This window comes from Trichogramma pretiosum, unplaced genomic scaffold, assembly GCF_000599845.2.
Source record: "Trichogramma pretiosum strain Unisexual culture from Peru unplaced genomic scaffold, Tpre_2.0 scaffold138, whole genome shotgun sequence".
In the NCBI taxonomy this organism is placed as follows: domain Eukaryota; kingdom Metazoa; phylum Arthropoda; class Insecta; order Hymenoptera; family Trichogrammatidae; genus Trichogramma; species Trichogramma pretiosum.
In genome coordinates, this window is record NW_019641654.1 from 209782 (window position 1) to 231777 (window position 21996).

The 21996-nt window shown below is 38.2% G+C and overlaps 1 protein-coding gene across 1 annotated transcript in view; it reads left to right on the plus strand.

Annotated features, from left to right (window-relative positions):
• LOC106651209 (putative leucine-rich repeat-containing protein DDB_G0290503) overlaps nt 1-19451 on the plus strand; it is a 165879-nt gene extending 146428 nt beyond the window's left edge. The window contains exons 14-17 of the mRNA XM_023460113.1: nt 325-1050; nt 18451-18672; nt 18742-19173; nt 19392-19451. Of these exons, the coding sequence (XP_023315881.1) occupies nt 325-1050; nt 18451-18672; nt 18742-19173; nt 19392-19409 (1398 nt within the window). The 3' untranslated portion in view covers nt 19410-19451. The remainder of the gene's footprint in view (nt 1-324; nt 1051-18450; nt 18673-18741; nt 19174-19391) is intronic.
• The last annotated feature ends 2545 nt before the right edge of the window (nt 19452-21996 follow it).

The window sequence follows — 21996 nt, forward strand, 5'->3', positions numbered from 1 at the left end:
TATTCTGTAGACATTTCTGTGGGTAATTTCTGCAGGACTTTCCTCTGCAACTTTTTTGTAATGGAATACTTGGTCGTCGGCAGAAACAATGATCGTGCCTAGAAGTCAGGCCATTTTTACCAATTTCCCACTGAGGCTTCGACAATCTCCATCATTATTTGTAAATATGAACTTAAATGTTATATTTATTAACTTACTATTAAAAATTTTGTGTATTAACTACCCCTTTTGAAGTTGGTTTTTATTATGCTAAACGCTGAAAAACAATTCTTTAAATTTTTATCATTTGTTAATGACAAAATATATTTTTCTTATATGTTTCAGAAAGAAAAATTCGTAAAATTATTAGATCAGTTGCACAACTCTTTACGAATTGATTTATGCATGTATCGGAATAATTTTCCCGCTTCTAGTCGAGAGAAATTGATGGACTTAAAATCAACTGTTGATTTACTGACTAGTATTACCTTCTTTCGAATGAAAGTTCAAGAACTAACTTCTCCACCAAGAGCCAGTAATGTTGTCAAAGATTGCGTGATTGCGTGCTTAAAGTCCACTTATCAATTTTTATTTCAAAATTGTTATGAACTCTACAGTCGTGAATTCCAAATTGATCCTCACGAAATTCGCAAAGATGAGGAAAATTCTCCAGCCTCATTAGACTTTTGGCATAAGTTAATAGCATTAATCGTATCAGTTATTGAAGAAGATCGAAATAGTTACGCTCCTGTACTGAATCAATTTCCTCAAGAACTTAATATTGGTCAGCTTTCTGCAGCGACTGTTTGGTCATTATTTGCCATAGATGTAAAAGATGCATTAGATGAGCATGAACAAAGTAGATCGTGCAAATCATCAGCGTACATGAATTTGCATTTCAAAGTGAAATGGTTATATACAAATTATGTACAAGATGTACCTCCATATAAAGGACAAGTACCTGAATATCCTGCGTGGTTTGAACCATTTGTTATGCAGTGGCTCAATGAAAACGATGATGTCTCATTAGAATATTTACATGGTGCCTTTAATAGAGATAAAAAAGACGGGGTAAGTAACTTTTTTTAAAACTGTAATAAACTTTTTTGAATATCCCAATTATTAATTATGCTGAATAAAAAATTTTTTCCAATCATTATTTTAATGTGTCTATTTAAAAAGTAATAGCCAAAAGGTTTCCTCCAAAAAATATAATTGTTATTTATTTGCTGCATTAAGTTTGCAAAAACTATTGAAATTTTAAAAATATAAACATCTAGTCTAAAATAATTCATGTAGACGAAACATAATTGATGTGGAAAAATTAAAACAAAATTTGCCCGAACCAAGAAATGAGCTTAACCCCCCATTAAGTCCCAAGAGGACGTTTTTTCAACACTTTATTCAGCCACTGTATTTTTGGTGTAGATGGGGTCAAAAAAATATGCGAGTAACTAATTCTAATATAAAATTTAATGCTCTTTCAGGATCTGATCTCAGATTTTTGAAAAAGTGATCAGGTCAAAAGTTACACTTGATTTTACCCTAAAAAACATGATTTAAAAAAAAAATTTTTTTTATTTTTCGAATTTCCAAATGAAAACCATTAGAAATCTTAGGGGTTTCGTGCAAATATTGCGTCCTCGATACCTAAACTAAAAGTTAGTAGGGTTTAGATTGAAGAAAATGAAGTTAAGAAATACACTTTTTTCTCAAGTCCTTCGTTTTTGAGTAAAAATTCGATAAGTTTTCATTCAATTTTGCGAGTTTCGACCGCTATTTTTTGTGTTTAAACATTAATTTTTTCAATCGGTACCCCGCTAACTTTCAGTTTAGATTTCGAGGACACGATATTTGCACGAAACTCTTGAGATTTCAAATAGTTTCCATTTGGAAATTCGAAAAATAAAAAAATTTTTTTTTTCAAAATCACGCTTTTTTTAATAAAATCAAGTTTTGACCTAATCATTTTTTCGAAAATCTGAGATCATATTCTGAAAGGGCATTAAATTTTACATTAGAATTAGTTACTTGCATATTTTTTTACCCCATTTTTACCAAAAATACAGTGGAGGAATAAAGGGCTGAAAAAACGTCCTCTTGGGACTTAATGGGTTAGTGGGAAAATACTGAGATACTGAATCGTGAACCTTCATATTTTAAACGGAGGTTTTCCGAAATGATACACATTAATATGCAAAAAAGTTCGATTAATAAAAAAGAAGATATCCAGTTTCTCATTAATTTGTACCAACCGCTTCTGTGCTCTCTGTGAGAGCTAATAAGTGTATATTGTTCGTCTCTGCTACAATATTTTTTCTGCGGTTTATATATATGGGTCAAAATAATACTTTTTTACAAAACCGTGCACACGTATGTCACCGATCTTGATGCGCTTTTGGTATGTTATAGTACATGGTAAAAAGGTAAAAAAAAAAAAAATTTTAGACCCCCTCCCCCCTGCTACCCCCTACTTCCGGTATAAACGTCTATTTTCGATCTATATTTTTTCTGAGGACATGAAGTAGTTAAAAAATCTAAAAAAATTCATAAAAATATTTTTTAACAATCCAAACAACCTTGAATTTTTTCAGATTTTTCGAGTGCTTTAGGCCTTCAGATAAAATCATTAAAAATTCTGAAAATCGAGATACGGCAATATGAGCCGACGTAGTACACGGAAATTTTTCCAGTTTCTTTTCGTATTAAAAAAACGATAGTTGAATTTTTTCCAGATTTTTTCAGATTACCTAACGCTCCTTTTGAAGGCTCTCCTTTGAAAAACCGCATTTTTTGACGAAAAAAATTCATCAAAAAATGCGTCAGTGATACGGAGCCTCGAAAAATCTGAAAAAACTTTTTTCTTCTTTTTTTCATCAAAATAGACAACCTCAAATTTTTTCAGATTTTTCAATTAAATGCGATAACTTCTAGGGCCGAAAAATGCTATTTTTAACAAAAAAAGGTTCCTAGAACCCGATGGTTCCGGTAAAAAAATTTGAAAATATTTTTTTTGAATTCCTTGAAAAAGTTTAATAAATTTTGACCATTTGAGAATTCCGATTGAAGCCTCCTAGCTCGATCTAGAGCATCAAAATAGTTTTATCGTTTCTTAATCTCTTTAGAAACCACATCAGAAATTCGCATTAATCTTTGTCCTGCTCTAGATTGAGCTAGGAGGCTTCAATCGGAATTCAGAAACGGTCAAAATTTATTAAAATTTGTCAAGGAATTCAAAAAAAATATTTTCAAGTTTTTTTACCGGAACCATGCGTGAGGGGGCTATGCGCTTGACAGAATGGGTTCCCTGGCGGTCACCCATCCACGTACTTATCACGGCTTATAATGCTTTATTTCGCACAACGCTCCAGCCGCAAGTACCTCGCCCATCCACCTGCTTCAGTATTTCTGCGGTTTATTATTGTTAGTAGGAAATTGACTAGCGTATTATACACATCGTATAGATATTTACAGAAATCACCTAGGTATTATACGTTTAGATTGATTTTGTAGTTTTTCTGTAATTTGTGATCCTTAATAATTTTTATACGTGTCACACAGGTTGAGTTGCCTGAAGATTTAACAACAACTCAAAATTTAACAACAACTGCTGAGTTCTAGCTCACAAATATCCTGTAACTTCCTACCATAACTGTACAAAATTTCATTCCATTTTATTCAGTAGCTTTCCAGAAATTAGGATCAAAATTTAATCATTTAATCAAAACAGAATTAAAAATTTCGATCCTGTTTTCCGAAAAAACTACTGAATTAAATGAAATGAAACTGGGTACAGCTATTCTCACTAACAATATAGAAGGCTTAAAAGAGCCGTTTTTTGAAAATAGATCTAGGCGATAAGTTCCCTACCTAAAATATTCGGATGAAATTCATATGAATTTTATGTAGATTGTTGAAGTCAATTTCATAATGAATTTATGTAAGATTCATGTAAGATTTACAGGAAGTATACACAAAATTTATGAAGAATATGTTTGGGGTACATCTTTTAAATTTTTTTTGTAATAAAGTCTTTTTATAAATTCAAAATTTTATAAATTATGTGACAAGTTTTTTTAAAAATTAATTTCATAAAAGTTCATTTATAAAACAATAAAATTCGAAATTAATTCTCAAAAACAATATGATGTCCAATGAATTTTAATTTTAAATAAACATTAATTATATCGAGTCAACATATCGAGGAGCGCAGGCTCTCATTTGAATTTGATGAAAGATATCAAGAACCTGATAAACCCTTCCTTGAAATTCCTTGGAAAAAATCCTGTTGATATAAGGCATTCGAATTCTTGAACGGTTAACTATTTTCGATGAAAACAACATTATTAAAGTGAGAAGCATGAAAAATGGTCACACCTAAAAAGTAGTCACACCTCATACGCATATATCGAAGATTCTCCAGGAATTCGTGATATTTTTGCATGAATATCGTCCCGGACAGATCGCTCGATGCACTAGGTCCAAATCCGGACTCGACGATGACTTAGCCGGGAATTCACGATGTTACTGTACGAAAATAACCCCGGGTAGTCCGCTCAAAGCACTAGGTCGGAATACGGACATGAGGATGACTTTCTCCGTCAAGTCGCGATGTATTTACACGAATTTCGTCATAATTTAAAACTATAGCTGGCTAAATTTGAGCTGGGGGAGCTTTTTCCTTTTCATAGTTTCAACAACTCTTTCAGCCATGACTACGCTGAAATCATCTACATCGGCGTGGTCGTCAATGCATTCTTTCACAAATTGCACGTTAGTAAGGCCACCAATACTGACAGACCTGGCTTCACACACTGGTGTTTTCTTACAGAGCCATTGAGTTCTTTGGCCAATAGTCCTAAAATTTTTAGAATACAAAGAACCTTCGAAGTAAAGATTATAACTAGAGCTTCACGATTTTATCAATTGAGCCATTTCTGTAAGTAAAAATACTCTGACGAACAGAAATATCGTTACACTACATGAAACACTGGTCTACTTATCATACAGTGTAAGCGACTTATCAAATGTGGGCATCATAAACAATCAAACAATAACATATCATAGACATTGATATAATAACACAAATAAACTTTCATTATTTTGACAAAAACTGAGTATTATTTGAATGTGAGTTTAAACTATAAGCAAGTGACAGGCCCGGTGGGACCGGTCTTCAAAGGGCCGATGGATTTACCAGCTAATTCCGAACATCCCAAAGTGGGTCGAAAGGAGACATGGAGAAGTGGACTACTGTTTCACACAACTCCTGTCCAGGCATGGCTACTCCAAAAACCATAGCAAGCGCTATGATAACACCCTTAATGCACTTTATCGAGTCGTAAAATAACGTCAGGCTCATGCTCGAGACTGCAAACAATTGGATGGCGGTATCGTCTTCCGCGCATCGGTCGTCTCATGACTAAGACAAGAGGCGCACTAGATGCAAGGATGTGCTGTGTTCCGACTGGACGAATATTCGAGGATGTTTTTTGGCTAGTGTGGTGTGATGACACGGGCTAAGTCACCAGCCTTTGGAGCCAGTAAGAAGCCTTGTTCACTGTGCGAACCGGAAGCGAAGAGGATAAACATAAATAGGAGCCCGAGGTGAGGACTCTCAAGCCTGGCTATAGACGGAAAGCACAGCACTCCCATGATGAAGTCAGAAACGAGAACCACACTCACAAGATGGCACTAGACAGCGAGTTCTAAATACTTAACTCAGGAGGAGATGCCAGCAATGTGTGACTAGTCAGGAGACGGCTCCGGGAGTGGGATACGACAATCGACAGATGGCACCGCGCATAGAACGAAGGTTCACCAAAAAAGAAAAGATGAGTCCCTGAACCGCTAATCATCGCATATCACTATGCGCCGGATGGAGGATGAATGGAAACAACTAATTTCGAAGTAGCAGAAATGCTCAACTTACCTCGGCCTCACCACCTCAGCGCTTTTAACTGTCTTAAATCTTGGAAATGCTCTGTCAAAACCCACCACTATATCTTTAAAATAAAATCCAAATACCTTCAGTATATAAAATAAACCCTGTAACGCCATCACATTAATGTGGGTCCCGTCTCACGAGGGAATCAGCCAAAATAATTACGTCCATTCTCTGGGCAAGAGTGCCTCTAATATAACTAACCCTGAAAACACATCGGTTCTCTTTGCAGACCTCAAAGAAAAATTGAAGAAAGACGCATTCAGCAATACTTAAGTAAAGGCAAAAGAAGATGGTTCATCTAAAGGGCAAATATACTTTCGTAAATTTGTAAACGACCGGAAACATCCATGGTTTCATAGATAATACTTAAACCAAAAAAACATAAAGATAATTTGTAGAATGAGAGCAAATCACGATAGTCTCACCGAATCTCTATTTAGGCAAATGCAGATTTTCTGAAGAAACTTTAAACTATGTCTTAGGGAGTGTAACCAGTACAATATATATAGAAGAACCCTTCGGCTAAACCTATCTAAAATGAACATTCATCTGCTATATGACGTCGATATCCTGATCGCCTCCCCCCGCATACATAGAAGCATGCATTTTCATATGCTCATTCTTTAACGTATAATGGGAAGTTGGAACATTTATAATTATTGTATTTAATAATAATTGCCGGGAGAGAGTCTAACGAATAATATATTCGTTACAAACGATGCTAAAATAAATGTATAAAGTCATCCATCTCACCAGCATCATACCACTCATTGCATTACATATCATCAATCGTATCACTAATACGTCCTTCTCCTGTGTCCACGTCCCCCTTTATTTACATTGCTAATTTATGTATATGGGCTAAGCCATAGTTGGCGTTATGGTCAAAAAAATTTTTTTTCTTAAATTATGTACTTTTGAAGAGTACATTAAAAAGTGAAAATCCTGAAAGTTTCAGCCCTCTAGACCCTACCCTATTGGATTTTCAGGGTCTTAAAGTTGAATTTTCTTTTTCTGCCGATATTCTGCTTACAATTCTGATTTTCTAGGGTTAATATGAAAAAATTGTTGAATCATGGTTTGTAATGTAAAATTTAATGTAGAATTCAAATTTGTACTCAAAAATCATATTAACAACTTGAATCCCCATAAAAATGATATTTTCCTGCATTAATCACATAACTGTGCGAAAATAAACATGCTCGTATCCAACCATATGGCCAATATTGTAATATGTTCATCGATACATCAAATTACAACTTCTGATAAATTTTGGTTATCGGCAGACAAACAGACTTCATTATTGATCTTAATATGAGTCGAAAATCAAGGAAAATTAGAGAAAAACCATGTTTCGTGACTCATATCAAGCACAATAATGAATTCTATTAGTCTGCCGATAACCAAAATTTATCAAAAGTTGTATTTTGATATATCGATAAACATATTACAATATTGGCCATATCGCTGGATACGAACAGGTTTATTTTTGCACAGTTTTATGATTAATGCAAGAAATTATCATTATTATGGGGTGTAACAGTTAACCCTCGGGAGGCAAGTAAATTGTCTGGCGAGATGTTCGTTGTCCTGTAACGGGGAACGAAGAAAAGGTGTGCCCAAAAATAATCTACGCGATCATGTAATGTATAACTGATAATTAGGATTATTTATTAAGAAGGGCGCCAGTCACAATAGTGACGCCTAATGATACAAAATACAAGAAAGCTAAGAATTACAAATGATATGCGATAATTGTTCGCTTGGCACGAAACATTCACCCGTACAATTATAATAACGGCATAAGGCCACCGCGGCTATTTCGGTAGATACGACGGTCGTGAGTTTGGGCTAGGCGGGGACGAGACCGAGAGAGATCGAGCGTGTTGAGAATACAATAATATTTCGCATATGCAGAAGAGAATCGAGAGACTTACATTCGTTGACTACATGGTTTATTGGTGGTTGATTGGGCCTGACGAAAACTGCAAAAATAGCGAGGGCAGACGAGAAGGCAGTCAGATGTTGAGGCTCTCCAGGATGGCAGACTCACTCTCACACACCCTGGCCATCGCAGGTCCCACACGAGAGGGGTCGGTAGCTCGAAGCTATTTCACGCGAGGTCCAACACAGAGTAATCGCTTCATCAACTCCTCGTCGGCCCGTCAGTCATCATAGGCCTCCCTTTCCACTTGACAGGTTTTCGTCTGCTCATACGACAGCACGCGCAAGACCCGTCTACGCACTTAGCGTTGATCACGGCTCTCTCTCTGCACGTTCGGCGCTTATCGATAAGTTGGCGCCGATCTGCACTACCATGAGGCTCGCTTATTTCCGATCTCTCTCTCGGGTGGAAGGGATTCTAGGATACAATATAAAGGAAGGAGTACCGTCGGACCCTGTGCTGGACTACTTCCTTACAGGGGATTCAAGTTGTCAATATGATTTTTGAGTACAAATTTGAATTCTACATTGAATTTTACATTAAAAACCATGATTTAACAATTTTTTCATATTAACCATAGAAAATCAGAATTGTAAGTAGAATATCAGCAGAAAAAGAAAATTCAACTTTGAGGCCATGATAATCCAATAAGGTTAGACCTAAAGGGCTGAAACTCTCAGGATTTTCGCTTTTCAATGTACTCTTCAATTTAAGAAAAAAAATTTTTTTGACCATCAAGCTAACTGTGGCTTAGCCGATTAAATATTTTTTAATCGCGTTCAAGATTCTGCCGTTTTTTATACAGACAAACAATTGATTTTTTGGAGTTCTCCAACGATCTGTTTAGGCAGTAATTTAACTCATAATTTTATTTCAAATCTGTGGAGTTGAAAACATCTAAAGATGACTATTTTATCAAAGCCACAATGCAATTTGAATCGTACACAAAGTGAAAAAATTGAACCTCGACCAGGAGCCGAGCCTGGAACTCCCCGCCAATAGCTGGCGAGTGCTATACCAGTTTCGCTACCGAGGTCTTGGTCAAATCTATCACTTATTTGTGTACATGAAGAAATGATGTTACTTTTATTGATTCAAATTTTTAATTTTTTTATGAAGTTACTCGCGTAAAGAATATTAATCGCGTTGTATTCAAATGGCCAGTTTCTGATCTATGGCCCGGTTATTAAATTTTTTTTTTTACGTCCAATCTAAGCTTTTCGTGAAAAATCAACACTCATAAAATTATGAGTTAAATTACTGCCTAAACAGATCGTTGGAGAACTCCAAAAAATCAATTGTTTGTCTGTATAAAAAACCGCTGAATCTTGAACGCGATTAAAAAATATTTAATAACCCGGCCATAGATCAGAAACTGGCCATTTGAATACAACGCGATTAATATTCTTCACGCGAGTAACTTCATAAAAAAATTAAAAATTTGAATCAATGAAAGTAATACATTTCTTCATGTACACAAATAAGTGATAGATTTGACCAAGACTTGGGTAGCGAAACTGGTATAGCACTCGCCGGCTATTGGCATAGAGTTCCAGGCTCGACTCCTGGTGGATGTTGAATTTTTTCACTTTGTGTACGATTCAAATTGCGTTGTGGCTTTGATAAAATAGTCATCTTTAGATGTTTTCAACTCCACAGATTTGAAATTAGCGTAGAAAAATGTCTCGTATTTTAAATCATCTTGAAAATCATCTTCCTATCTTAGCTTTTCGTGGAAAATCAACACTCATAAAATTATGAGTTAAATTGCTGCCTAAACAGATCGTTGGAGAACTCCAAAAAATCAATTGTTTGTATGGCTTAGCCCATATATAGACGATAAAGATCCCCTCCTACGAGATCCTCCAGGCTCCCCTCAAAATAACGTAAAATTGTGTCATTTTTCACGGTATTTTTAGGGTTCCCCTTCTCCAACCTCTCATCTTCTGATATGTAATTGTTGATAATATTTACAAATTTCTAAAAAAAAATTGTAAATTGTTTATTATAAAAAAATGAAGTAAAAATATAGGCAATACTATAAGTTTAAGTTTCACACTACTATGAAGAATATCGTTTCCACACTAGTTAGGAACAGTATTAGTTCTTGCACATTTTACATTATTGTTACTTTTTATTATAGTACATTATTGCAAATTTATTTCTGCGTTAACGTATATATCTATCAATTTATAGTTTTAAGGGTCTCCACACCTGATTTCCATAGCTCCCCCACATTTACCACAATTTTTAAAAGACCTTATTTTTACTTGTTTTTTGTTAATTTTTTATGTGGTTTTGTCACTTTTTAACTATTGCTCCCCATTATGTATATGAGTCATTTCACGTCAAGTCTCCTAGCGCGGCGCCCGCGCGGCATTATTCATCGAAATTGTTCAATTTGTAACTCGCCAGAAAAGCACCTAGATGCACCCAGAAAAAATATGTGCCATATGATTTTGATAGGAAATTTTCTCAGCTTTCCGATGATGAGGTCAGATTTTCCAAAATTTTCCATTTTCCCCGGAAAAACTTGACATAAACTTTCAAACTCAAATTTCTCAAAAACGGCATTTTTAAGATTTTTTTAAATAGTGCCAATCGAAAGCTGAGGAAATTTCCTATCGATATGCAAGTTTTCAGAGAGTACTTTTGATAATTACTCAATGAAATGAAATATTATTTCCAGGGAGTTTCCATGAAACTATTCTGGAAGCATTAATAAAATCTTGAAGGAAGCTTTACCGAAACTTTCGAGAAAATTTCAGTATGTTTTTCAGAAATATTCTATGGAAGCTTCTGAAAAGTTTTCTGAAAAGTTGCGAGGATGGTTTCATAGAGTACAAATGTTTCATTAAAGCTTTCAGGAAACATTCTTGGAAGTTTCCTGAAAGGTTATTTCGAAAGTTTCAGTGAAACTTTCAAAAAGCTTTCTAGATACTTTCGAGTAAGTTATTAGCTTCATAAATCGCAAACAGGTGGTGTATACATAAATTTATCAAACTCGCAAGTGGGCAGCATGAAATTTTTATTCAAGTGCTAGCTCCTTGACTGCTAATTTTTAAGTTTCGAAGTCTTCATAAAGATTTTCTAAAGTTTTTTTAGCGAATACTTGGTTATTCGAGGAGATGTTCTTCTCCGAACTTTAAGGTAAATGAATTTTTTCAATTACTTTTAATTACGATGAACATATCATATAAACAATCACACGATCTTTCAGTAAATTTATCTGAACAAGTGTCCGTAACCTTGCCAAGAAAGATTTATATATATTGTGACGTGCGAGGGTCTGGGCCTTAGCCGGTGCTCGCCCTGCAGTCTAATTATTTATTACGGAGGCTCCGGTTAGCCTAAATAGTCGTCTTACCTCAAAAGGGGGGTCGAGCTTTCCACCAAGTGTGCCTCGAGCGTCGGCGATTTCGTGCTGAAAAGTTGGAATAAGGTTCGCGAAATAACCACAAGAGGAAGTTACTATTAAATCAAAGTCACTTATTTATTCACTGAAATGTCCGAGTTAATTATGATTCTATGATTTATTCAAATTCCTAAATTATTATTCAACTTCGTTAAATTACAAGACACAGTCAATTGCTGCTGTATTGTGACGTCAAATGGCCGTAAGGGTACTCGCGCAACGAAGTCCAAGGGGAAACTGTCGAGTCACAACACGCTCTCGGCTCGAATCCCGATATCGTGCCGCACACTTGCACTCGCGCGTCTCCACGTCACTGTAGGCGAAACCTAATACCACGTGCGTTCGCTCGCGACAGTCCAAGGGGAATCACAGAGTCACAACACGTGCTCTGTTCGAATCCCGATTTTGTGACACGCTCTTAATTACCACGCGGAAGTTGCTTCGCTCCGCTCGGCCTGCGACGGCTCTGCGGATACGCCGAAATGCCAAGATGGCCGAATATCAGTACTCGGACGCGTGCAACGCAAAAGCGACTTACTCGCCTCGGACGACTTCGCTACGCTACGACAAATACACGCCACGTGACTTACTTTACTTCGCGATCTACTGTCTCACACACACATCGACATACAACACTCTACGCTTCACACACACGACCGACCAAGCTATTTTATTATTACAAATGACTAAGCGCTTACGACATCTTCGGCGCGATCTTGCGACGCCATGTCACTGTCTCTTCGTTGAAGCTGGGATGAGGTTATGTCCGAGTCGATGGTCGGATCCGCGCCACTTCTCGCTCGCAGATTTAGCCTCGCAGCTGGATCGCGGATCGGCGCCGTGTCTCGCACGCTGCGTCGCCTGCTCGTCGGCTCGGAAATCAGTGCCACGTCTCGATAGCACCTAACCTCTCGTCGAATCACTACTCGAGTTGGATCGGCACCGCTTACGACCGGCGACGTGAACTCGGTGTCGGCACTCGCACTACCTCACTCTCACGATGCCACCTCGGTACTCGTGAAGAGAGGACTCGTGCACTACACGGCACACACAGCACAGCTTAATGCGCTTCGCACTGCTCTCTTCGAGCTCGACCGGCGTAACCTCGCCACGGATTATACGCACGACCGTCTTACTATCTCCGCGTAATTCGCCTCGGACGCTTCTTTCTACGCGACTGCACTCGGCACCGCTTCCCTGCTGCTTCAATGCTGCTGGTGCTTCGCCTCGGACTCGCGACTCGCTCACTAGCTTCTCTCACAGACAAAACTCGACCCGGCTCGCTATTCAACAAAACTCTGTCGAAAACTCTCTGGTTGCTGCGTACTCGTGCGAGCGGTAACGCGTAATCGCCGCTTCACGTGTCGTCTTCTTCCTTCGTCTTCTTCCTCGTGGCTCGTTGCGCTGCTGCTGCTGCTGTTGCAACTCGCCTCCGCGCCGCTCGCTCGGCCAGTAACAGGCACGTGCCTGCTCCGCCGCGGCGCGTGGAGCTTAGAAGCGCTTAGCTCCTTCTTCACCCTATACGATCGGTCGCGACTCGCAACTCACACGTGCATACACACTGCACTTGCTCCACACGACGCGCGATTGTCGCCAGTGACATCGTCACAACATATTTTGAGAACCTTTCAAATGGCTTTCAAGATAGCTCTCAGGAAGTTTCCATGATATCTTTCAGGAAACTTTCAAGAAAGTTTTTTGGGACCTTTTGGGTGCGGACATTTTCAGCTTCTTAAAAGCTTCCATGCACCCTTTCTGGTAGATTCCCAAACTTTCTTGAAAGCTTCCAAAATGCTTTCAAGAAGCTTTTATGCTATGTGGGTATGGTCAATTTCAGTTAACATTTTTAAAAAATTATAATGTGTGTAATGCCGTAAATTGCATTATCTGTTGGGCCACCCTGACGAACTATCGTCGACTTACCGAGTATATAATTAGCTATAAGAATTGTTATTAATTATTGTATTTTGAATCTGATTTCATATGAGCGCCAAGTGTGAAAATATCGAACCTCAACACACGTATACGTTGACACACGAGAGCGTACATATGAACAGAGCAGAGAGTCGAAGATTTGCTTTGAGGGCGAACGAAGCTCGAGTTGAGCGCGACATCCTCGGGGATGTCTACTTCGGATCGACGAGTACCACCCGGGTAATAAGATCCTAAGTCGCTCGAGTGAAAGGTGCAAGGGCCGGCACGAGTCGACCCGAGTGCACGAGAGAGAGCCAGTAGATTGTTATTAGTACGAGCCGACGCGCCCACCAGTGCTACGATCGTTGCATCTGCCGTCGACCGGGTATTCGGGTACTCTCTGAGGCCGTGTATAATGTTTATTGTATTAGAATAAACCTGGTAGTCTTTATTATTAAGATAGTTCCGTAAAAAAAATGACTATCGATAAAGGGTCTTGAAATTTTAACCACATATTATTGACAGTGCTTTTCATATGCTACGTGTCGAAAAGACGCAATTTTTTGTGACTATAAAAAAACACATCGATAATATCTTTTCAAAAACTAGGAGATGATTGTTCAGTATGTACTGAAACATAGCTCAAAAACTGGAAAAACTTGACGATATAGTTTTTGAGAAAAGTTAATGTAAAAATATTGCAAAAATAAAAATTTAAGCTTTTTGACCTGAAATCCATTTTCAGGCTTTTAGGGTCATTTTAAACAAAAAAGTGCTCTTGCAAATTTTCTCTAAAATCTATTTTTCACTAGCTATAAAAAATTCAAATTTAAACCATTTTATCAAGCAATGAATCTTTACGATTTTTTATTTCAATAAGTTAGAACTCTACGAAAAATTTAAAAACAACAAAAAAGTCTTGGAATTTGTCAAGGAAAGCGTATGAATTTTTTCAGATTTTTTCTAGACATATACCCGAATTTGTAGGTCAGGTTTTGAGGGAACTATCTTAATATTGAGTGTTTGTTTCTTGGTGTGAGTGAGTGTGAATCCCTGTATCTCCCTTTCTTATATCCTCTAGGAACATGCATTAAAAAGTCTCTACGCCCTAGGACGGACCTGCAGAGCCAAGGGGCACACATGACTCGAACGGGCGCGTAGAGACTTTCCAATGGATGTTTCTAAAGGGTGGACTTTATGGGTTACATGCGATATCAACAAAATGTATTGTTACCAAATAGATGAGATGGGAAATCTTGCCACGATTTCATTCTTTTAGTATACTATAGAGCCATTTTTTCATACATATTTTCTTTTTGCTCATAGTATATTGTAGTAGTATATTGAATAGTATATTGAATTGCTGCTTTTCTATTACTCAAAAATTTTCAAACAGTCTCAGAGACATAAATATATTATTAATACATAAATTGTGGTATTTTTGGTTTTTTCAACCCTGGGGAAGTTATATTACATCTTAAAATTGCTCTGTTGCCGTATCTTTACATGTGAACCCTTTGAGCAAAAGAGCTGAGATTTTCAGGGATTGTTTTACATGAACATGGCTTGGGGGAACGTGAAAGGAATTGGGACAAATGAGTACTTTTTCAGATTACATTATTGCGTAACCTGTCATTTTATCATATTATACTAATGAATAAAAGTGTATACATGGCTGTCAAATTGTGTATAATTGATTAAAATATCTGAAAGTGCTTGCGTTTGTAATCACACATCTACTGAACAAAATGACACCCCTATGACTGATCCCCCATGTATAATCGGTTCTTGCCGGATCCTACGGCACAGGTGTGTGGCGACGCACTTCAGAGCGCTCGCACATATATATTTTTGATGAGCTGTGATTGTTCAATAATTACGTTTTGTTTTGTTGATTGGGATATCTAGAGAGATTTTGTATGAGCCTCAGTTTGGTTGCGACAGTCACAGAGAGAAGATCTCAATAAATTCAATAACAGCTGTTCAATAATTTAGTTTCATTACTCATCACTACAAATTGGGGACCAACACTAAAAATTCATTGTCTCTCTAGTAACTTGCGAGTACTAAAAAGCAATATCTTCGGCTGCCACATTTTCGTTTTCGATTTTTTACAATGGTTTTGGAACGCGATCACTCATCACTACAGGTGTACCTCTCAGGACTGTGGGCTTGTTTCATCAACAAGGGTTCTATGGTGACTCGGACCTCAATTGTAATATTCCAGAGTGAAAAACTTTAGAAAAAGAGTGGAAAAACTAAGAACTCGTTGAATAGTATCGTCTTGTGAGTATAAAATCTCGCTTCTAGTTCAATCTTGTGGGTAGGTTCACCTGATCATATAGTCTTGATCTTCCAGCGCTGCGCCGTGATTGGGTCTACATCTGTCTCCGAAAGGCTGAATACTCAGCAACATCCCTCTGTTTATAGTGGAATCCGAACCACCTAGAGTACAATTTTGATCTCACCGAGCGAAAAATCACGAATGATATTTCCCTAGTAGGGATTGAACTTGCCCCCTTAGCAACAGCGTTGGCTTAATAAGCTAGTGTCTTAACGACCCTACTTACTGGACAAACGACTGGATAAGACACAATACAAAGGAGAAATATGCGTAATCTTGGTCGTTAGGTGGTCTGAGTTTATTTTCGATATAATAGAGCGAGCGCACACAAATTTTAGTAACCACGTAAACAAGGCATCTTTGAGTATAGATTTAACGTTTTTTAAATAAAATTTTTGTTGTTATGCTATAAATAAATAAATGAATAGAAGCTAGAATTTACAAAAGGAAATGACTATTTAAAAGAATTATATTGTAACGGGGGTCACAGTCATCGCCTACGGATAGGCAACCCTCACTCGCGCTATACGTGAAAAGCGTAATGATGATGAGATACCGCGCTGGTCAAGCGAGTACAATGTATATTAAGTAGGTATTTTCATGCCAAAAAATAGTACAGCTGAGCAGCAGAGCCGAGACCAGGATCGATAACGAAAATTATTTCGAGTCAGCAGCATGATGCAACAACAATGCGATGGTGTGCAAAAGTAGGCCCCCTGCTGCAATCACGCGAGCGCCAGCAGGCACGTGCCGAGCCAGCGGAGCAGACGCGAAACAGGGAGTAACCATCGATCCCTCGTCTCGAGCGAAGTGATCGTGCAAAACGCGAAAACGAAAAGGTTAATTTGCGGCCAAAAGCAAAGAAAGTATAATTATGAGTGCAGTTTGAGAGTGTCTGAGAGTAATAAGCAGTTTCCGTGCAGTGAGTTCGTCGTGCAATCGTTTGCTACGAGAGCCGGCGTTGCACTTTATTTGCAAGTGCAAATGAAAACCGCATGCATCGCCACGTGAACTAGTGCTCGTTCGTCTGAGGCTTTCGTGCGAGAAAATAGTGGGAGAGACATAGCGTCAAGGCCAACAGCAAGGTTAAGTGCAAGATCATCGTTGCTGTTGCGGAGGCTTGAAGCTGCCGTTCACCGAGAGCTCGAAAAACGAAGAGCATCGTCAAGTAATTTTAAGAAAATTATTGATTGACAAGTAGTTTGGCCGGTTGCGTATGTGTATATCTGCGTGATTGTGTCGACCGTCCCAATTTTTTTTTTCAATTTTTTAAAATTTTTTTGCTTATTTTTAGTATTTTTTATATTTTTTTGAAGAGATTTTTTTGATAGCAGATTTTTAGAGAGATTTTCTTGACGGCTTCTTTGAAAGAGAGATTTTTTTCGCCACCTATTTCTAAGAGAGATTTATTTGACCGCATTCGCATGAGTAATTGTCTCCGTAGGGACGGTCGGTGTGTAATGTTCGCGACAACTGCGTAGTGCGATGTGCTGTATTGAGTCGCGTCGCTAGACGTCATCTTGCTCTTGCTCACGCGTATCGTGTGTTGGCGTGTATCGTCGCATACGCGTGCACCGGCTCCGTTCGACTCGTCGCGTGTGTGGTGGATCGGCGCCACTTCTCGCTTTCATCGCCACCTGCGTGGCATCGGCCATCATGTGTTCCGTGCGGGGCATCAAGACTCGCCTGCGCGTATTGGCGAGCATCGCCGTATACGTGTGCGAGTTGAGCTGTGCCGCAGCGCACGTGTGGTAAATATTTGCACGACGAGCGATCACACAATAAGTAGTACTCAAGTGCGGCATTAAGTCCTGGTCACGATAGCGTTTGCGGAACAGCGGAGCGGAGCTAATTGATTGATTGCTGCAGAGAGCATACCACAGGCCCTGCGCGACCAAAATCGACCGATTCTTCTGAATAAATTGAATAGGAGTAATTAACAGGAAAATCATTGTCGTTATCATTTCAAATTTTGAACTTTCAGTTGAACCCGAAACCCGTTCTTTGAGGTAGCGACATCTGACGGCAAGTTGGTGACGCGAGTCAGCGCTCGCGACTCGATTGGCGACGGCCCAGACCCCCCCTTTGTATGAGGTACGACAATAAGTCCTCGAGCTTGCCCCGTAAATAAAATAGACAACGAAGGAACGAGCAGGGGTAATTGCCTCCCCCAATTCCGCCCCGTCGCAATATATTGTGGAGAACAGTTTGAAATACGCAGCTCTTGCTTGCCGTCCAGCGACGAACGATTTGACCTTCATCTTGCTTGAGTCGCGCATTACAAGCTATACGCTGTGTCACACTGTTGTCGTGCGTTCAACGAATTATTATAAAGATAATTATGAATTGAGGGGTAAATTTACATGTATTTTCTGTAAGGGTTCGAACATTTTTTTCAAAATTTATGAAATACAGAGTTTTATTTAGGAATGAAAGCGATCTGAATTAGAGGGGTTCAATTGTATTAAATAAAGAAATAATAGCTTAAATTAATGGGTATGATTATCGATCAGGAGTAATTTTGATGTGTGAATCCTTCGCTGTTATTTTCAGCCTTGCAGGAAAAGTTTGTGACATCAAAGCTCTCAACATCATGTAGTTGGGGCCTGACTTTTTTCAAAAAAATCTCTTATGAGTTAATTGTCCCGAAAGAACGAATAACGACTGCGCACAAGAATTTGGAGCTTCTCCAAATTGCACACGTACCTTATGATTTACCTTGTTTCACCATTTCCAATAAGCTACTAACTATTTTTACATCTAAAAGCTTGTCCTGATTCATTGAAACTTTACTACATATTATCAAAGTCTATGACTTTCCATACGAATAACATTGAACAATAATCTTATATAAAAGGATATAAGAAATGAGAATCAAAAAATAATATATTATAATTGTTTTCCAGTTTCAGAGAAGCAGCGAGCATGCTCTTTTCAGCGTTTCAGTAGTTGACGTTTTCACTCAGTTAACTCAATGTTTTGATGTTGTTTCAAAATTAGAATGCCCGGATCCTGAAATATGGAAAAGATACATGAAAAGATTTGCTAAGACCATCGTAAAGGTACTTATTTCTTATGCGGATATTGTAAAAAAAGAGTTTCCTAGCCACATGGAAGATGAAAGAGTTGTAAGTTTGTATACTAATATCATTCAGTGACAATATGTTAGGCAAAATTTTAAACGAGATTCTTTACAGGCTTGCATTCTTATGAATAATATACAACAGCTCCGAGTCCAATTAGAAAAAATGTTCGAGTCAATGGGAGGGGAAAATTTAGAGGTTGATGCTGCTAACATTTTAAAAGAACTACAATCGCAATTGAATAATGCCTTGGACGATCTTGCAACACTATTTGCAAAAAGCTTAGAAATACGGATAACAATATCTGTCAGAGAATTAGGAGATTTATTATTGTCATCTAAGCTCGCTAATCAACAGAATCAATCAGTTACTGGAGAAGCTGATGTAGTTCTTGCTCCGCTGATGAATCTTTTAGACGGTAGTTTGACTTTGTATGCTGAATCTTGCGAAAAAACTGTTCTGAAGCGGTTACTCAAAGAATTGTGGAAGATTGTTATGACAATTTTGGAAAAAACTGTCGTGTTGCCACCAATAACGGACAGAAGCGTAAGTAATAAAATATTAATTAGAAATAGCAAAGTAATACGAGATTTTCTAACAGATTTCTATTGAAATGAATCTTCCCAATCAAATGATTTTAATTGGTTTCTATTATAAAATTGGTTTTGCAAAACTTTTTAGCGTGCATTTTAACGAATGTACATTCTTTATACTCTGTCGAAATTAATTGTAAGTAATAATGATACTGCGGATAATTCTTTCAGGAAAAATACTGTGTATAGAAAATCCGCGTATACTGGGAGCCATGTTATATGGGAATTGGGGGTTGGGTTCAAAGAGAAAAAATTTTTAGTATATTAAATAAAAATTACGATGAAATTTATCAAATCAAATTGAAATTTATTGATTTACAAAAAAGTCAAATATACGTTTTAGTTTAGCTTTTCGCAAAAAGTCTGTGTATAATACTCTGTAAGCTGACGTCGCTACTTCACACTCATGTTGAAACATTAGGCTACGAGTAACGATTTGATTTGCCGATAGAGCCTTATCAATTGAGCTCTGACCTGTGTTTAAAATCTGAGCCAGTGATTTTATAGATATCGTGGGCTCTGAGGTTTCACTAGAATTCGAGTCTCTAAATGGGATTCCTGTATATTAGAAATTCATGATCGAAAAAACGGACAAGAAAGCTGAGAAAAAAAAACTCATAAAAACATGTTTTTATACCTTTTTCTAGTTGAATTTAATTGTCATACGTGTGAGTTGCGATTACAGAGAGCCACGCAAAGTTTAAGAGTCACGCATCCGCGCGGCTGGACGGCCGAGCATCGACTTTGTTTGTATCTCTCATAGAAATTATGAATATTAAACTTTTAAAAAAACTGTATTTTATTTAACATAACCTCAGCTTTCCATTGAAACAATAAAAAACGCAAAAAAGATCAGGAATCTTGATAAGTGTGCAACCAAGGAGGAGATCGCAGAAGCGCTGGGCACGTCGCCGGGCGCCCTCGGCCTCAACAAGGAAGTAGTCAGAACTCTACGAAAAGCGTACGCAAACCATTCGTAAGCAGCGTATCAACGTGGTCATAGTGTGTGATCAGCACAAGAACTTAGATCCACCCTATACATGGCTTGCCGATGCCAACAGCCAAGCCGCCATCTGGGTGCAGGAATGCAGCATGGTGCAGGAGCACCCAGCAATAGTGCGTCCTTTTTTTACCTGGGCCCGTATCAGCAGAATCCACTTTTTCAGCGTCGATGCACCACCAAGACTCGGTGATGTACAACTTTCCGCTCTTCTCACCAACATCACCGAAGAAGCCTGGGGTAAGAGGCGGCTCATCATCGAGGGCGACTTGAACGCCTGATCAACGGAGTGGGGATGTCTTACCTGGTTTAGCTGTTCTGCATGATGGTCCACTGCACAGGTGGACCGGTAAAGGTTGGACCATCAAGCCATCGTGTTTGAGATAGAGACCGCCAGACTGCCTAGACCCACGACGCTTCAAAGCTGCAAGTAGAACGCGCCCACCCTTGACACAGAGTGCCTCTCAGTCATAATGGCCATTGCCACGGTTCTACCCGGGCCTACAGAAGAAATGGCAACGAGGCTCATAACCACCATTACCAGTGCATGCGACGCGTCTTTGAAAGCAATTGGCCTCCTTGGCTCAATGGGTAAAGTTCTTGCCTACTGATACAAGGATGTGCCGTACGGCATGGGTTCGATCCCCACCCCACTGGGCGAATTTTCGAGGCGCGTTTTTTCGACGAAGCTCGCGGACTTGTGCTTCGTCACAGTTCAAAAATTAAAATTAAAATAAAAGGCCATAAGTCAATGAATATAACAAGCACCGGTTTTAACATAATACCTATTGGTCTAGTTTACAATATTTAAATGGGGCACAATGAAAAATGTTTACATTAATACATGTTGGTTATTTAAAATTTAAAATGTTTTTGTAGATCTTATTAAATCTGCATTTCTGTCAGTGTTTGCATTTTTGCCAGTATTAGCATTTCTGACAGTGTTCTACACTTCCAATTCGATTTTTGGTCTAATACTTTTACTTTATCTGAGTCCATTTCAAGTTTAACCCTGTGAGATGTGACTACTGTGCCTTTTTTGCAATTCTAATGCTTCTGTATGCCAACCATTATATACGAATAACCTAGTAATAAGTATTGTAAAAATAAAAATAATAATTAAGTATGGTGCAATATAGACTGGCAAGTGAACACGTATGACGCAATGACAAACGCATAAACTTGCGAGAGAAAAGCGGGACAGCTCGAGATGTACACGAGACTGGCAGGCATACAATGGCGAACGTAGGCCAAGCCACCGTTTGAATGAATGTGTGAGCGTGAGCGGCTAACATGCGCTTACGCGTTAGAGCAAGCCGTATATATATATATACTAGGAGGGCTCCGCCCCCCTGCTCGCTCCGCTCGCCAACCCCCCAATTAAGTTTAACACTTAAATAAAAAAAATAATGATATTTTTAGTAATAAAACGGTCAAGTATTTTATTGATGAAAAATTAAAAAAAAATAGTCTGTAGGAAATACATTTTTGGCTAAATTTATCTAGTCCGGGAGCGGGCTACCTTCCCGTAGAAAACTGTAGGTGAATGGTTAGAATAAGGTGTTATCGATCAATTTTGACGCACGAATTTGGTGGTTAATTTTAGCTCTGAGTGGTACCATATTGTCAAAAGTCCATTTGTTTAATTAAATTACCAAAATGGTCGAATATTCATTATTTTTTTTATTTAAACATCATGTTCGTGTTCTACCAAAGATTTTTTGAGAAAAATGTTCCTTGTGATTTTTCTCTAAAATGCATATTTATCGAGTTATA